The 17,911-nt window shown below is 37.1% G+C and overlaps 1 protein-coding gene across 1 annotated transcript in view; it reads right to left on the bottom strand.

Moving 5' to 3' along the window:
- The window catches only part of LOC113420087 (uncharacterized), a 68,280-nt gene that overhangs the window by 29,439 nt on the left and 20,930 nt on the right, over positions 1 to 17,911 (bottom strand). The window contains exon 2 of the mRNA XM_026679866.2: positions 13,314 to 13,578. Coding sequence (XP_026535651.2) covers positions 13,314 to 13,578 — 265 coding nt within the window. The remainder of the gene's footprint in view (positions 1 to 13,313; positions 13,579 to 17,911) is intronic.

Below are 17,911 nucleotides of genomic sequence, written 5' to 3'. Positions count from 1 at the left end.
AAATAAGTGAGAGTGAATCAGTGGTGGGATTCAAATATTTTACTACTGGTTCTGTGGGCATGGCTTGGTGGGCATGGTGTGACTTGGTGGGCATGGATTCAGTGGATGTTATGTGGAATCCCAACATTTTGATATAAAAGTATATCTCAAGGTAGATGTTCTGATAATAATATAAATGTTATAATGTAAACATTTTGCTGATTTATCCAATGTGAAGGATAGTCTGTACACACAAATATAAAATACCAAGTGCTTAATAGATATTAACATTCACTATAGGAAGAAAAGTTCAAGGAATTGTGTTGTTACAGTGTAAGGGACAGAAACTAAGATTATTCCGCTATAATGGGACAATGAAATCTTAACCATGGCCAGTATGATTTGTAACCAGAAGTCATTAAATTGTGTTACTTCAGTAGTATTTACTAAGTTGCAGTGTTTAATAAAAAACAACAGGTAGAGGTCCTTAGTGCAGGGCTCTCCAACCATGGCAACTTTAAGACTTTTGGACTTCAACTCCCAGAATTCTTCTGCCAGCTGGCTGATGAATTCTGGGAGTTGGTCCACAAGTTTTAAAGTTGCCAAGGTTAAAGACCCCTGCCTTAGTGAACCAGCAGCACTCATTCAGCAACCATTCAAATTTACAATGGCATTGAACAAGTGATACTTACGACCAGTCCTTGCAATTAAAATGATAATAGCATCTCTGTGGTCATTTGCAGCCTTCTTTGCTGGTTTTCTATAAGTAAAGTCAATGGGAAAACTGGCAGAAGGTCAAATTGGGGAACACATGACATCCTCACAACAGTGGCATAGGATTCACTTAAGGATAGTTATGTGATCTTACGCTTCATGACAGCATCACTTAGTAACAGAAATTCCAGTCCTAATTATCATTGATAAGGGAGAATTATCTGTACGAGACACAATTGCACTGTTAATTCAATTTTTTAATAGGAAAATTAGTGATACATGTATTTTATGTAACAATTGCACATTGCTCCTTGTATTTTTTTGGCACACTTGTTTACCTCTTATAACTTTTTTTTCATCTACGTCAGCATGCTGTGGAAGATGTTACATTTTGTAAAACCCATTTAAAAGATAGCATGCCATCAAAAGCATTATACTATGCTATACACAGGTCAAAGCCTGTAATTTGGTAAAAGCCACTGTGGATTGCAGAACGGATAAAAGCCAACATTTATAAAAAGTAGATGAGATTTGTATTTGGCAGCTCTTATGGATAATCTACTTTAAAAAGAACCTTAATTTCATAAAATGTGTATGTTGAAGTCATTATATTTCTTAAAACTGTCTTATTTATTTGTTAGTTAAATTTATTTATTGTCTATCCAGCAATGGGGCTACTCTAGGTCACTTACAACAATATAGTCTATCAGGTGTATTTGTTTTGTATGATAAATACATTATGAAGAAAAGTCTCATATTTCAAGTTATTTGATTGATTAAATTATAGTTTGTTTGAATGACTGATTATACTTGAGCTGCACATAAAAAAAACCAACAAAAAGTTGGAATCAATTTTAGCAGTTTTGGATTGCATTTAGGGACAAAGTCACACAATGTTTATCTGCTCAGCAGAGTGGGTTCATAAAATGCTATTGCTTGAGATTTTTGTTCTGCAAAAACAGAACTGTTTTGTTCTGTTGTTTCCCATATTAGCATTTATATGACACTGCTGGAGGATTGTTTATACTCCATATCAATATGTGGGTAGCACATAGTTCTACTTGTTTTCCATATATTAATCCTATAAACATTCCAGAACTTGTGAATAAATATCTGGAACAAAATTAATATAGCCAAGGCTGAAGACTGAATCAAGATAAGACAAGCATTAAGCATGGAGAAATCTATCGTCTATCGATGCAGACAGAAGGATTAAACTATTGTTGGATAACACTGAATTCTCTTCTGAATTTTGTAACATAAGGTAACTTCAGGAATCAATTTTGTGAAAATATAGGTAGTGGTCATCAGCAAAGACCCTTCAACAATTTTGTGCAGTTACTTAACTTGTTATCCTTGAACTTCGTGCTTGATATGGAAAAAAATGAAACTCTGACTTTGGATTTCCCCCCAAAGCCATATAATAGTTCCCTCAACACTGTTCAACTATTTACAAAGTCTGCACTACTATTACTATTAATCTTCTCATCACTCCTTATCACCCATCCCCTCCCACTTGTGACTGTATGACTGTAACTTTGTCGCTTGTATCCTTACGATTTATATTGACTGTTTCCTAGTATGATTTGAATACTTATTGGATCCTATGACTTTGTACCTTGTTTCTTGACTCTTGATGAATATCTTTTCTTTTATGCACACTGAGGGCATTTGCACCACGACAAATTCCTTGTGTGTCCAGTCACACTTGGTTAATAAAGAATTCTATTCTATTCTATTTTACAGATTAGACTGATAGATCTTTATAGAAATGGCTTGTTCATAATATTATGGAAAAGCAAAAAAGTTGTTATTTGATGTTAATGCCTTATTTTACTGTAACAAAAATCAGAAATCAATGCTTCTTTTTCATCTTTCCTCACATCTCTTCCCTCCCCCCACCGCTCTTCTATTTACTTTTGTATTTTGTATTTTACAATACTCGATGACTCAATAAAAATGTTTACAAAAAAAGAAGTGACAAAGAAATAACTTTTTAACTAGCAATGTTAATTAACTTTTGCTTAAAGTGTAAATTTAAATGCATTTTTTCTTGATTATTCAATCATGCACAGAGGCAATCCTAGAATGCAGTTGCTAAGTTTACAACTCCGGATCCAATCTGGAAGGATAAAATTCTTCTTCCTCAATCTGGTGAACTATTTCCCTCCATAGTTGTAATGATATCCCCAATCTACTCATGCTCTAGATCTTCCCATTGTGCCTTTTTTCTCTCCCCAATCTGACATGAGAGAGATATGAAAAAAAACAACTGAAGGGCTGGAGACATTTGATTCAGATTTCAATCCACAAGACTGAGTTCATCCTTTTATCTCAGATAAAAATGTGGTATTGCCAATGGATTCTGGAAAGTCACTGCAAGTATGATAGGTAACCTAAATCTTGATTTAAATGACCCCCTCTCCGCTACAAGTCTCATAAATTCTGGCTTCCAAGAAATGATGCTCCAAGCTTGTTCCCCTCCCCCCCCAATCCTATTTAACATCTACTGGATGGGGTGACATATCACCAACACATTAATCATATCCAGCTTTCTCCTTTGATTCCACTCAAATAAGACTTGAGTGGTCTTCAGCATTTGTATCTCCTGGTTACAAGGTTCTTCCACCTCTGGTTCTGTATAGGGTGCTGTTCCAGATGGACTTGATGTGTCCTTCGGGGATCCTCCTGAACTCAGTCATGGTTAAAAGGGCTTTTGCACATCTGTGGCTCATAAAGCCAGTTGTGCTTATTCCTGGACTGGGAGGCTTTGCTAATGCCCTTGGGACCTATTGTCATGATTACTGCAATATGCTGTACATGGGGCTGCCCTTGAAAATTATTCAGAAACTTTATTTGAAGTAAAATGCAGCTGCACGGATAGTAAGTAACGTCAGATATTTGACATATGAAATACCACCATTTGGTTGCCAATGTGTAATTCAAGGTGGTGGTTGTCACCTTTAAAGCCCTTCATGGTTTGCGATCAAGTTAATTGAGGAACCATTTTGTCTCAGCTGTTTCTACCAGTCTAATTCAGTATAGCATACGGGACATATTACAGCTTGACAGCCAAGGAATATCAAGTGGTGGGGACCACGAGACTTATGTTCTCAGCTATACTTTCTACCCTCTGGAACATTCTCTCTTCAGAGATTGGGATGACCTTGATCCTGTTGGTCCTTTGTAAGGAAGGCTGTGCAAATATAGTTATTAGCCCAGGCCTGGGGCCCTAAGTGCATTAAGGGCCCAGTTACTTGCTATTTGAACATGCAGGGCAATAGTTTATTCAGCATCTCTCTCTCTCTCTCTCTCTCTCTCTCTCTATATATATATATATATATATATATATATATATATATATATATATATATATACACACACACACACACACACACACACACACACACACACACACATAATTTTTAACTGTTTTATATTTTTGTGATATATGCAACACAATATTAAGACGGACAGCTATAGAAATTAAATAAATTCATGAAATCTTATCACTTGCTCACTTAACATCACACCAATACATTTTTATAAAGAAGTATGTTTGCAATTTGAATATCTTTTTAAAAGCAAAACATTCTAGAAAGGCATTATAGTTTTTGGTTTTCTATGCCCAACTTCTCATCATTGTTATTTCAATTTTGATGCCATTTGATGCCAACAAATTTATCCAATTGCAAAAATAATAGGATTAAAATAATAAAAAACACAATGTCTGAATACTATAGTAACTAGAACTAGAAATGACAGACACTCTGATTCGATGTAACTCTAGGCAAACCAATAGGTTTAAAAGTTTTCAGTATTCACCACTTCTTCTAAACAGGAAGGTTCTTTTCATTGATCCAATATGACACTAACAAGTTCCTTTCTGAACTTTCTGTTGGAAAAAATATATTTTTTATTTTCACACCTCAAGTTTTTTTTAAAGAGCTCAAGGTAACTTTGATGGAAAATACTCCTTGCTTTTGCTCAGTCAAAGACTGTTGTAAGTTAGGCTAGGCTGAACAAAAAGTGACTGATTCAATGCCACTCTAGGTTTCATGAACAAGGTAGTATGAATGTGGTTCTCCTTGGACCTAGGCTAAAACTTTTAACGATAAGACTCTACTGACTTTACTATCAACCAGTTCTACAATTCAACAAAATTAAATTAAGTTCCTGGAGCTCAGATTGCTTCTTCAATGATTAACAGTACAAACAAGATGTTTCAAATCAACAACCATGTCTGCAGTTTATTTACTCTGCTTTAATTAGCTATAACAAACAAGAGATTTGAATTATATTTTAACTCCATAAGTAGAACAATTGCTACGAAAATCAGTGATGGAATGTATGCTCACACATATATTACCACTGATTACATTAAATTCAATCTCTTTTCTCTGTGATTCAGGTGCGATGTTGGTGCTTCTGGGCTAAGTAATAAGATTTATTAATTTATTTAGAATGCTTAAGTCTAAAAAGACTGCTGGTTATATAAGAACAATAATACTAGCAATGCGATAAATTAAAATGATCAATAGCAAGTTATCAACATAAATCCTTAACTTACCATTCTCTAAAGGTTTTACTTCAGCTTGACTAAGCTATTCCAAAGGAAGAAAGCCTTCACACAAAGACTAATTTAATCTTCCATCTTTTCCTTCCATCATACCTTCATGAGATATTTTCTGTTTGTTAGATAATTTTATCTTTGCCATGAGTTGGAGAATGTCTATTGCATTGCTTTCAGCAGTTAAAAGCAGACTATCAGCAATTGCACAGTGACTGCGCGTATTATAGAGATTTAACTGGAAACCTGTATTTTTGTTTTGTGATTCTCTTTTTATGCTTATATCCTAGCTATTCTTTTTGGACTGGGATGGATTAGATGAATAAAATGGCTACCATGGGAAGGTCAATCCAAATGAGATAAAGTGTTAAACTATTATTAGAAATAAGGGATGGATTTCTTTTGAAGTACTCCCCTTTTAAACATTTGCTTAAAAGGAATCTTTTAAGTATGAAAAACAGAAGGGGGCTGGAGCAGGTGCCAAGAAAATCCTGGCGCACAATGTTTGATATCCCTGCATTAGAATTTCTCCATATATTACTGGTGGCAATTTGTGCACTACAAGAAGGTTCTAGGATCATGCTTTAAGGCCAACAGTAAAATGGGGATGAAGGATTTGGATTTATGTACCTTTAAGATAAGCAATAAAAAGGAATGCTAAGCTTCCAGGACACTTGATTTCTATTAACTTTTCTAGCTGAACAGTTGCATAGCCCTACCCTGCCTGCCTCAGAGATTGAAAATAATGAAAAAGGCACGTGTACTTTAGTTGAAAAATGCTGTCCCCACTTCAGACAATCACGCAACAGACACATTTATAAGAAACATTAACTGCATGACATGGATGTGTAAATATAAGGGAATTTTCTTCCAAACTTTACTTGTGCCTATGTGGCAGAGTTCATAAAATTTTGTTCAGTTGTGGTCAGTTATCAAACTAATACCTTGTTTTATTTCTTTTTTAAACTCCCATAGTCCATTGGCACCAGCTATGGATGGAACAACTGCCAAATTGATTAATTGAAGTTAACTTCTGGAAGACTTAAGACTCACATTCTGCTGGATTCTGCCTAAGGTCAGATGTAGGCTGCCACCCCTATTTGCAACTTTCTCAGAAATTAATACAAAAGTACACATTTTATGATAAACACTTGCGAGAATGAGGTCAACATGAGATCCATGGCTGTTGATTTCTTCAGAATCTACCTGTGCTGCCTTGTTTCACAAGTTTGTACAGAGCACCTGGGAGCAATCTGGGAGATATGAAAGAATGACCCCTTTGATTTTCTGCAATTCAGAGAACTCAGGGAAGAGTAAAATGTTCTAAGTAACTACATAAATTCATTATCACAAGTCACACTCTTATGTTTTTACCTTTTCCTTCATTTTAAAGGACTTTTTAATACATATTTAGTTTTTTAAAATGTATATTAATGTTTTTAACTATGTGCAACTTCTCTTTTTATACCATTATTGTAAAAATGACTTTCTATCCAAATTTCCTTATGCTGATATATCACTGTAACATAGATTTATAGGTTGATTAATGATACATAGGTTGATTAATGTAGCTTTCTGCATTTTATCTGAGACATTTTCAGCCTGAAAACATTGGCTAAATCTATGCTATTTCAGCTGATTCATGTATTATCCCATAACAGTTATGTAAACAATCTGCTGCTTTTAGCAGTATCAATAGTGGTATAGAGAACCTTGTTCAAATTTTGACCTCTCTTGCTGTTCAAAGAAACGGGAAGCTTAAAGAAGTGGCAATACTAAGTTTAAAGTATATACATGTTTTGCTTGAATAAGATCCCCTCTTCAATTCCTAACAACTGTTTAAATGGTCTCAGGTAAGAACTCTATTTTTGAGACTATAGTGATCTAATTACAAACCAGACAACTTCAGTTAGATGTGCCAGTCATACTCCAGCTGCCTGGGAGATGATGGGAATTGCAGCAACCCAATGAAGTTGGAAAACACTAGCTCAGAGGATACTTTATGATATACAGAAACTATGACAAGTCATTCCAATTATATAGAAATATCTAGAAGCAGCATACAAACTAGAAGTATTGTTTGTGTGAAGTCAATTTCTCTTATTGTTAAGTGAAGAAAAGCATTTTACTATTTCTGAACTAGGATTGTTTTGGGGACATGTATTATGGCTATAGAACAATTTTACATAGAAGAGTCTTAACTGGAGTTTGCACAGAAAATCAGTTGGACTTTGATATAAAGGACTTCTTTAATTTTGTATTGTCTATGATTTATGAACATTCTTTCATTTCTGTTTCCACTGACTTTACACCTATCTGCAAGACTAGGAATGTCTTTATAATTAATGCACTCACATTTCTAATATTGCAGGAAAAGTTATTGCATACTTCTTTAATTTGAATTCAATTATATTCTCATAAAATTAACTTTTAAAAACTATATATGTTTGCATCTCTCTGTATGTGAGTGTGTGCATGTAAGAAAGATAAGCAATAAAATACAGTGCATGAAGGGGGCCTGGTGCTGTTCCCACAAGCTGGATGGTTTAGAGATTAGCAGTGAACTTTGAAAATGATAATCACCCTCCCTGCCCTCAATCAGAATCTGCTCACTGACATTGTATTTTTAGAAGATTCACATAATTTCACGAGATACAATAATCTTGTACATGTTGTCAATATTTCTCTAACAGTAGTCAGATGTAGAAAAGTTACTATTTCTGGACACAAAACATTTAAAGAATGTTATTAATGGGATATACTTATATGACAATATATTTTCTATGATACAATTGTTTTCACTGTCACACACACACACACATATGGTATTCAGCTTTGTTGGAGTTTTCCCCGTCATTGTAGTTGTGCTTTTAAAGTTGTAGCAACGTTTCAGCAGAATCTCATCTGCCATCATCAGGCTTTTTGTATAGTGTTCGTCGAACACTATACAAAAGCCTGATGATGGCAGATAGATTCTGCTGGAAACGTTGCTACAACTTTAAAAGCACCACTACTATGACGTGAAAATACTGAACAAAGCTGAATGATACATGTAATACCCGAAAACTTAAGAAAACACACACACACACACATATATGGCATTCAGCTTTGTTGGGTATTTTCCACGTCATAGTAGTGGTGCTTTTAAAGTAGTTAGCAGACGTTTCAGCAGAATCTCATCTGCCATCATCAGAACACATACAAAAGCCTGAGTGATGGCAGATGAGATTCTGCTGAAACGCTGATGCTACAACTTTAAAAGCACCACTACTATGACGGGAAAATACCCAACAAAGCTGAATGCCATACATGTAAGCCACCGCAAAACTTAAGAATACACACACACACACACACACACACACACACACACACACAAACAAACAAAGTATCCATCCTAAATTTTAGGACAGCTCCATGGAATATGATGCAGCATGTTCAAATTCATTAGGGGTATATTTCAAATTAATTTCATGTGGGCAATAGAAGTAATTTATGGGAAAGGTGAACATACTTCGTAAGAAAAAAGACACTTTCACTGAAAAATCTGTGCATACATAAATATATGCATATAATTCATTCATTCACTCATTCATTCTCAGAATAGAGGTCTGCCACAATTTTCCCTCTTCACTCATGCTTCCAATAAAACTATCCTTAGTGCAAGAGAAAAAATGATTGGCACTAATGGGAAAGTGAAACTGAAGCTGAGGAAGGGAAACTACCTTGAAATGTTTTATTATATTGCAAAATACTAAATAATACAAATAGTAAATAAGTAACTGCTACAAACAATTACAGTATAGATAAGCATTAGCGCTAGAAGCAAAGCAAGCAATTCAATCTCAATCTTACAGATTGACTACATTCATGATCAATAATTTATAAAACCTCAGAAGACAAGAAGACAAATTGATTGCAGAACAATCCAGACTTCTTACTCGAGGTACAAATGAAAAGAATTTATATGATCATAGTTTAAGTAAAATGGGTAATGACCTAGCTGTCTGGAGAAGTCTATAAAGCTGGCAAAGGTGGAAGAAAAGGATAAATGACAGCAAGGTAGATGGTCTCAATTACAGCAATGATGGACTAATGATATACACTACTGGAAAGACCAGGTTGGGGAGGGATTACTACAGAGAAAATCTCTGGGGTTACTGAGGACTGCCACCAACTTAATGGCACATAATCACCAGAAGTTTAGAAAATAAAATTTAAGATTTTAAATAAAGCTTATGTGGGGGCATTAGTACTTTTTCAATCTGCTCAAGATATTTTATTCATTCTATTCACTATAATCAAAACAAAGAATCACAGTGAAACAGCCTGCCACACATTCAGTCTCTGCACATGCATGCATGTCTCCCGTGCACCCCCCCACATGCACGCTAGATACCAATCAGCTGTGGGGCTGGCGACATGCGCACATGCACAGTAGACCTGCTCTGGGTGAGGGCTCACGTACCAGCAGTAATGGCTTTGTGTGCCACTTCCGGTTTGCCATCACGGGGCTATATGGTCTTTCTTGTACTTACTACTTGGACCAGATTGTACATAGTCAATTAGCAGAAAAATAAACAACTGCTGAATTCTAATTACTGGGAAATATGTAGATAAACACCACACATTGTTTGGATTACCACTGTGTCCTCTTGCCATTACCAATGATGGCAGGGCTGATGAGAATTTAAATTCAAAACTTCTGGAGTGTACTAAATTGCTTAATCCAAAACTAGGAAATCCTAATTCATGTTTTACCTCTGCTACGAATTCACTATGTATCTAAAGCAAATTTGTCAGTGTAGTGACAGTGTAGGGTGGAGACAATGCCATACTATACTGTCTTCTTAACATGTAAGTTACAGATACTGGAACAGTATTGTATAAAAGCATAATGAGTGGGCTGAGCACGCCAAAACATTTCTCTAATGCTATTACCTCAAATATAACTTTCTAAATTAATGTGAGACTTTTCAATAGTTTTATATTATTATACATTAATACATTTCTTGGTAACGTAAGTTTCTTCTAGATACTTTTAGATAAATTATCACCTCTATGTTTTGAAAATGAAGAATTATGCCTTCATACAAAGTAGCTACTAACAAGATTTTAGTTTTACACAGGGAAATGTTTATAATATTGTAGATTACTATTTTCAGATATGTCCATATTATTTGCTGTAAGGATAGCAAATCAAAGATTCATTGAATATGATTTTCGTCAGTGCCATAGTTTCCAACTATCAAGAAAATATGAAGACTTGTTTCCTGAATAGTAGCCAGCTATTCCTGCAAGTAATCTACCACCCAAACTGAAACTAATTCTAAAACCATTTTTATTATCTGGCATGTGTATATACATATATGGTCCAAAGGGTGGAAATAAAGATAAACCAACCTAATTGAACAGAAATGCTTGGACCTATTTAAAATAACTCTTATTTTGTGCCGAGTTAGTTTCTAAAACCGTGTACACTTTAATAATGATTCAGAAAAAGTGCTTCGAACCTCATTCCAGCATCACACCTTAGTATTTTTTTCAGCTTTCTTCATGAGACAAAATAGTTGATTGTTTCAAATTAATGAGACTTAAAACATATGATCAGTTTCACATTCTGAAAAAAGATGAGCCCTTTAAGGATCTGAGAATCATTTCTGAAGTGTTCTCAATCCTACTAAACTGTTTGAAAATAATTGTTTAAAAACGATCAGAATAAAATATCCACAGAATGCTATGAAATCTACTCTCAGATAAATTTTTAAAAGTGCAAGATGGATTATAAGTTTGCTTCACTTTAGGAATAAGGAATTCAGCTTATGAAAGATAAATATAAACTTTATTGGAGTGACAAGATGGCATGGCCCTTCCCCTAATTTCATTAAATTGTTTTAATTATTTCAAGAAAATCATAATGTAAATATCGTGAATATTGTTATAGTGTAAATAAAAATGTGTGACACCTTACACCTTTAGATTCTAAATAGTCCCCTCTTATAATGAGGGATTCAAATTCTGACTACAAATCTACTGAAGTGGCATAAAGATTTTCAATTTAATAACTGATGACTTAATAATTCTTCATCTTCCAAGACCAGTTTATTGCCACAGATCACCTGTCAGGTAAGGCACAGATCATTGAAATAAGCAATATTTTGCATGCATACATCCATTATACTGGTATTGCCAGTTAAAATGATTTGGCTTTCAAGGCTAGGAAATACTTTGGAAAAGTACTACATGAATTGTTGGATTTGATGAACAAGTATGGCAAAAAGCTCTTCTTACTCAAAAAGCTCAAATTTTATTATGTTCATCAACTGTCTGCAGGGCTCGTGTGCATTTGCTGAGATTTAAAGTCCCACTCACTGTTCCTTTGAAATGCTAAGTTTAGGAGGACTTTTAAGAAAGAAATCTCTCATATCCCTAGGAAGTTCCAAGCCTGGTTTCTCTGCTAGGGAAGTCATTCTTTTCTGAAATATACTGTTTTTCATCAGGAGGTAAAAATGAGCAATTTCTAGACCCACAAAGGAACTCAGTGCATAATGGTTACTAAGGTCTCATCAAAAAAATCTACTTACTTTGTTAATTGTACTGTAAAGACTCCTTCATATAACCTTTATTCAATTCCATTCTACCCGATAGTGATGAGAGCTTATTTTCAGATTATGACTCCTTTATTATATTTTATTGTGGTTTGTATGCAAGTCATTTTGAGTGTTTCTTATCATATGGAATGTTTATTTTCTTTATGCAATTCCAATGTATTCTAGGCAGCCATTGGCCAGCTTACAATATTTAAGACTAAGGGTTGTGCCTTACGATACTGTGAATGTACTTGGGCAAAAAATCATTAAACACTTTTCTTCAAAGGAAGGGTAACAAGCAGCCCATTGGAGATGAAAGGCAATAAAACAGCAAATGGGAAGTAGCAATCCTTCTTTCCTCCTGTCAAGAAAGAAAGAAAAAGGACAGGAAGCATAAAAAAGGACTATAGCTTCTACTGCTTTTTTCCTGACTTTTCAAAGCTGTCACTGCAAAGAAAATGAGGCAGAGATACTATCTGACTCACTGGCTGCTCTGCTAGGCAATGAAACATAAAGTAGGAGAACCTCTAGATGTTACTGGGCTACAACTTCCAACAGAGCATGAAGTACAGCAACATCTGATGAGTCAAAATCCCTATTGCCACTGAGGAGTGGGCATACCTGCCAACAGTCTCACTCACTTCTGAATGGCATTGTGGAGTTACCTTTCCTCTGGTGGTCTTTTTGCATGGGATTAGATTAGGTGAACCTTTAATAGCATGCCATTCAAATGGGCGATTTGCTGCTCTTTCCCTAACCAACCCTCTTTAACACATCGACTAACAAAAGGACAAATAAACAGAAAGGAGGTCTAGCTCAATCCAATTTTCTCCATCAATATATTTGTGTATGGCTGGGGATGGTGGCAGCAAAAAAGTGGATGTAAAAAGATGGAAGAGAAAGCAGGATCCTTATCTTTTGCTACTTCCAACTTCTGTTGTAGGCAGAAGAAAAAATAAGGCTGGCTTGTTATTGGATTAGCTTTCCTCAAGATAGGCTGGTTTTCATTCGACATAGGAATAGCGGCCTTTTCGCCCCTATTCTTAACAGGGGTGTGTTGTCTAACCCGGACCCCAGAGCTCGGCAAGCTTCCAGAAGCCCCCTGCATCTGATTAGAAAGTATGGGACATCGGAGCAGCTGCTGCCTCCCAACGGACCTGCTCTTCCACGCAGGCTACCTCTCGGGCCCCCAGCCCACCCCCAATCGCTTTCCCTGCTCGTAAGACACGTGGCTCCCTTGCACCCCCTTTCGCTCGTCCGAGGAAAAGGCAACGGGCTTCCTCCCCCACCAAGCCCCCGTCGCCCCCATTCCAGCTGAGGCTGTCGCCCGTTTCCAGGGCGTCACTTCCTCTTGCGCTCCCACTCCCCCACCCCCACGCCCCACCACCCTCCCGGCGGGTCCAGGATCTGCCCGCTCCCCTGCGGCCGGCCGGCTAGCCGCCTTGCCTGCCACTCTCACTCACCTGCTCTCTGGCCGCGGGGGGTGGCGGCAGCGGGGGGAGGGACGTCCCCTCCCCCTCTGCCTTCTCCCTCCCCGCAACAACAACAACAATTGCAGCAGCAGCAGCAGCAGCAGCAGCAGGAGGTGCCGGTGCCGCCACCGCCGCCGCCGCCGCCGCCGCCATAACTGGGGAAGCGGAGCAGAGGAAGCTCCGGCCACTCCCCGCGGGGAAATCCTCGCGGGAATGTGGGGGCGGAGCAACGGCGTCCCGGAAGCAGAATGTAAAGCTACGGAAGTCGCGCTTCGTCCGAGATTGCTCTTCTCGAAATTGCGCCGTGGTGGGGCCGCTTACGCGGTTTTTTTTTCCCCCCCGGCCTTCCGTGCTGTGTTAGTGATTGCATGAGAGTCCGTTGGCTGCTGCTCCCCATAAGCAAAAGATCTGGGGGTAAACAACAGCACAATTAAGGGACTGCGAAGGGGAAAAAACACTCCCACCAACACAGATCGCCGGATATATACAGAGAGCGAAGAGCCTTCAAGCACTGAAAGAAGTTACCTAATCGGGTATCGAAACAAAGGACCCAACTCAGAGAGCAGCAGGGACTCCGCAATAAAATACAGTTTAAAACTGATTTTTATGAGAAATGATTCTTTGGGACAGTATTACTTGTACATGAAGATTCTCAGTCCTCCAGGTCATGATTGTCCCGCAGGTCCTTTTTTCAAAAGGCAACTGGACTTTGTTTTTCCTTTAAGACGTTTCGCTTCTCATCCAAAAAGCTTCTTCAGTTCTGAACTGGATGAAAAGCGAAACGTTTTCAAGGAAAAACAAAGTCCAGCTGCCTTTTGAAAAAAACACTTTTGGGAAGTATTATTTGTGATTAAATTGTAATCATATTTCTCTAGGTTTTTTTTTTTAATGAAGCTAAAAAGTTAGTTTAAAAATTCACTAGTTATGATCTGTATCCTGTTTATCCAATTTTTAGGTTAAAAAGTTTTGAAGGCTGGTTCCAAAATCCCTGAACACTACACTACGTTAAGCATTTGAATCTAGTATTTTACCACAAGATGGCACTGTTTTCACAGACTAATGCCTTTCCTCTCTATCACCCGATTATGGCACAAATACACCCTGGCAACATCCTTGAGTGGGGGAGCAGTCCCCATAACGTTGCCTTCATCTTGTCCGCAGTGGAGAGTTAAGAGTACTTTCTATTGTATTCTTCGCTATATCCATTTGCTGCCAGCACCGACATTTCCTTGAGTATTAGCAGTTCGATATATATTGGAACTTGGTGAATTGATGAGAATTCTATATGTGATTAGCTCTCCTTAAAAACTCCATACCTGTGCAAGATTGATGGTCAATCTCACCAGGCTTGCAGAGATAAAAGGGGAGCACTGTTTAACTGTCTGTCAAAATTCACCACCACATTGCAAACAAGCCCAACACAAATTTGCGTACATAAACCCAGAATTCAGTTTTAACAAATTGCTTAACTATAGATCTAGCCATCTGTCAAAATCATTTGCTAATAACATCAGTGGTTTCTTGTAAGCTAATGATGTCTAGAAAGGGGTGGGCACATAAAGCCAGAGGACTGAACCAATGGGTATGCTTAAGATGCCCTATATACATAAAATTAGGATGTCAGCTTTCAAGTTTGAAAAGAGGCTATGGAGGAAGGAAAGGGGTTTCCAGTGGGGCTATACCCCTACTGCCAAATTTTATACTCATACAGTTTTCTGCTAGCTAAAGGATGATATACAGCATGTTAATTGAACTGTAAAGAAAAATTCAAAAACTAAGTAAAATTGCAGTTAAGAGAAAAGGAAATGTGACAGAATCTGATTGTTAAATAAACTCTCAAGACATAAACACTTTAGAGAAGTAAATATCGTATTGAGAGATGAAAAGATAAATATAATTGTAGAACATAACATTTAAATAAACTTTTAGATACTTTAAAAGTCATTTGAAAATCTTCCTTAATTTTTTCTGCCAATATATTTTCTTCTGCAAGGATTATAATATGTCCAAGGCATATGACTAGGCACATTATTATAGAAAGAAAATGGGCACTGTGAATAGTTTTTACTATTTGCCTGCACTGGCTTGAATTCTTGATATGTTTCTTAAAGCAAGTCTGTATATGAAAATGACAAAGGAGTTATGTGTCGCATACCCTGAATCAAAGGAAGTTCAAAGTCTAAAAGTCCTGAGATGATTTTTTTTGATAATAAACAAAATTTTGGACTTTGCCCCCTAAGATATGCAAGTTACCTTTGCATACCAGATTTAACAATTGTTCAATGGCAGTGTTTCCCCTCCTCCCCCAGTCCCTAAAGGAACATAAAGGTAATAGGAAATAGCATTCTTCAGGAATGTTTAGATTACTAATGTGATATTATATAGATTGCCCAAGCTTGCATTAAAATCTCCCAAAACAATTTAATTGTGTTGGGAGTTTTTGAATTTAGCTGTAGCAGGGTTTACTCCAAATTCGCTTATATGCCAGGGGAATAATATGTATATGTTTTTGGTAGTAAATGTAATATCATAATCACAAGAGATATATAGTAGAATTTAAAGCTGAGCAAAAAGACGAGGAGGCACTTATAGTCGTATCTATGACCTTCCTTCCAAGTTCTTTCTTGACCAATATGGCCAGACTGGCACTCTAACATGCTGGTGTAAAGGCTACCCATCTTAGGTTGAGTGCTACAAGAGGTCTGAAGATCACCAATATTTGGTTGAGTTTGCTTAGCTTAAAGTGTTGCTAGACTGTTATGAGTGTGGGTTCATCCAGAGTTTGAAACTTTTCTTCTGGAGAGTCCTTTAGCCTGCAGTCCATGTGGTAGAATTATTACATCAAGGGAAGTGCAGATGTTGTTTGGGTGATGAAGAGATTGGACTTCCATTTGTCAGAAATGGTGTAGGGTCTCCCGCTTGGGCGGGGGGTTGGACTAGATGACCTACAAGGTTCCTTCCAACTGATTATCTGTTAAATCTGATGCAAGGTCAGCCCCTTTTCAAATTGCCAATGGTCTTCCTTCTGGTTGCTTTTCTGTTGAGAATCCTCAGTTAAATCAAAGTTTGTCAGAGATGTTTGTAGATTGCATAACTGCTTTTGCAACCCTTGGCGGCGGCAGTGGTGGTGGAGGGATGGTGAGGCTAATCAAAGGTTTTGCTAGTATAAGTGTTGTTAACAGGGGCTGTTATAAATTCCTTACTTTTCTCAGTATTTCTTTTGGTTCAATGTTAGGCAGTGCTTCAAAAGAGTAAATCAGCTAAACTTCTAGAGTTTTGTGAGAAAATGACTTTTTGTTATTATCTCAGTTACTTGTCAAGGCCAAATTCTCTAGGTTATTTGCAGTGGGCAACTTATCATTCCTGGAATTAGAGGGTGATCTTCAACTTGCTTAGACAACAACAACAAAAAAGAGACAAAATTTATCCTGAAACACACATATTGGGAATATTTGGAATGTGCCAAGAAAGAGTTTCATTTTAGGTAACATGTCAGGTGTTGTAAAGCATTTAAATCGGGTGGGATTCAGTTTTTTTTAACAACCGGTTCTCTGGGCACGGCTTATTTGGTGGGTGTGGCTTGGTGGTCATGTGACTGGGTGGGTGTGGCCAACTTGACATCACTCATGTCAAGCAAAGGGCGCTTCTCCTTGCCTGGCCTCTCATGACAGTGCGGATGCTGCAACGGTCATAAGTCTGAAAAATGGTCATAAGTTACTTTTTTCAGGGCCATTGTAACTTTGAATGGTCACTAAATGAACTGTTGTAAGTCAAGGATTACCTGTACAAAAATACAAAAAATTTATTTGCTTGCAAAAAGCTGCCCTAAATACTAATCATTAGATTAAAAATACCTGCAAGCCAGAGTTACAAATCAGGCAGGGTGCCAGAGCACCTTGAGGAATGAAAATAGTTAAAATGCAATGATATCTATCAGCAGCCAGCTTTTGCTCATAAAGTGAAACTCTTTAGTAGAGAGGTCATTTAAGATCTCCAGAAAAAGCACAACCAGGAAAAGCAATCCTTAGATCCATTTGCATCACTTAAAAATACCAGCTGGTCTCACTCACCCCACAAGATATCCTAAGGAAATCATCCAGATTTAAGGAAAGGTCACATGCCCCCCAGAAAGGCAGAAAAAAATATCAGTACCAAGCTTGTATCCTGCTTCTTGGAAATATACCCCAAAAGGACAGTGCCAAATAGTACTAAAGCAGTGAGGAAGACCCCCTCCCCAGATAGAAAAAGAAACCACGAGGCAGGAAAAAATTCAAACACAATACAAATAATTAAATCACAACAGTAGCTGTTGCTTGTTGAAGCTGAATAGGGAAAATTATTTATTTATTTATTTTATTTATTTATTTATTTGATTTGTCAATTGTTTACAAGATAATAAGTACAAGTGTATACATAGTTGTGAATATATGAAATGGGTACATATAAGAAAAATAAAAGAATAAGAGAAACAATAGGACAGGGACGGTAGGCACGTTGGTGCGCTTATACACGCCCCCTACAGACCTCTTAGGAAAGGGGTGAGGTCAATAGTAGACAGTCTAAGGTTAAAGTTTTTGGGGTTTGGGGAA

The sequence above is a fragment of the Notechis scutatus genome, chromosome Z (genome assembly GCF_049901735.1).
Source record: "Notechis scutatus isolate UNSWTSFEM ecotype Mainland chromosome Z, rNotScu1.2, whole genome shotgun sequence".
Lineage (NCBI taxonomy): Eukaryota > Metazoa > Chordata > Lepidosauria > Squamata > Elapidae > Notechis > Notechis scutatus.
The sequence above is the reverse complement of the archived record's forward strand: the minus strand, read 5'-3'. Positions and strand labels throughout refer to the sequence as shown.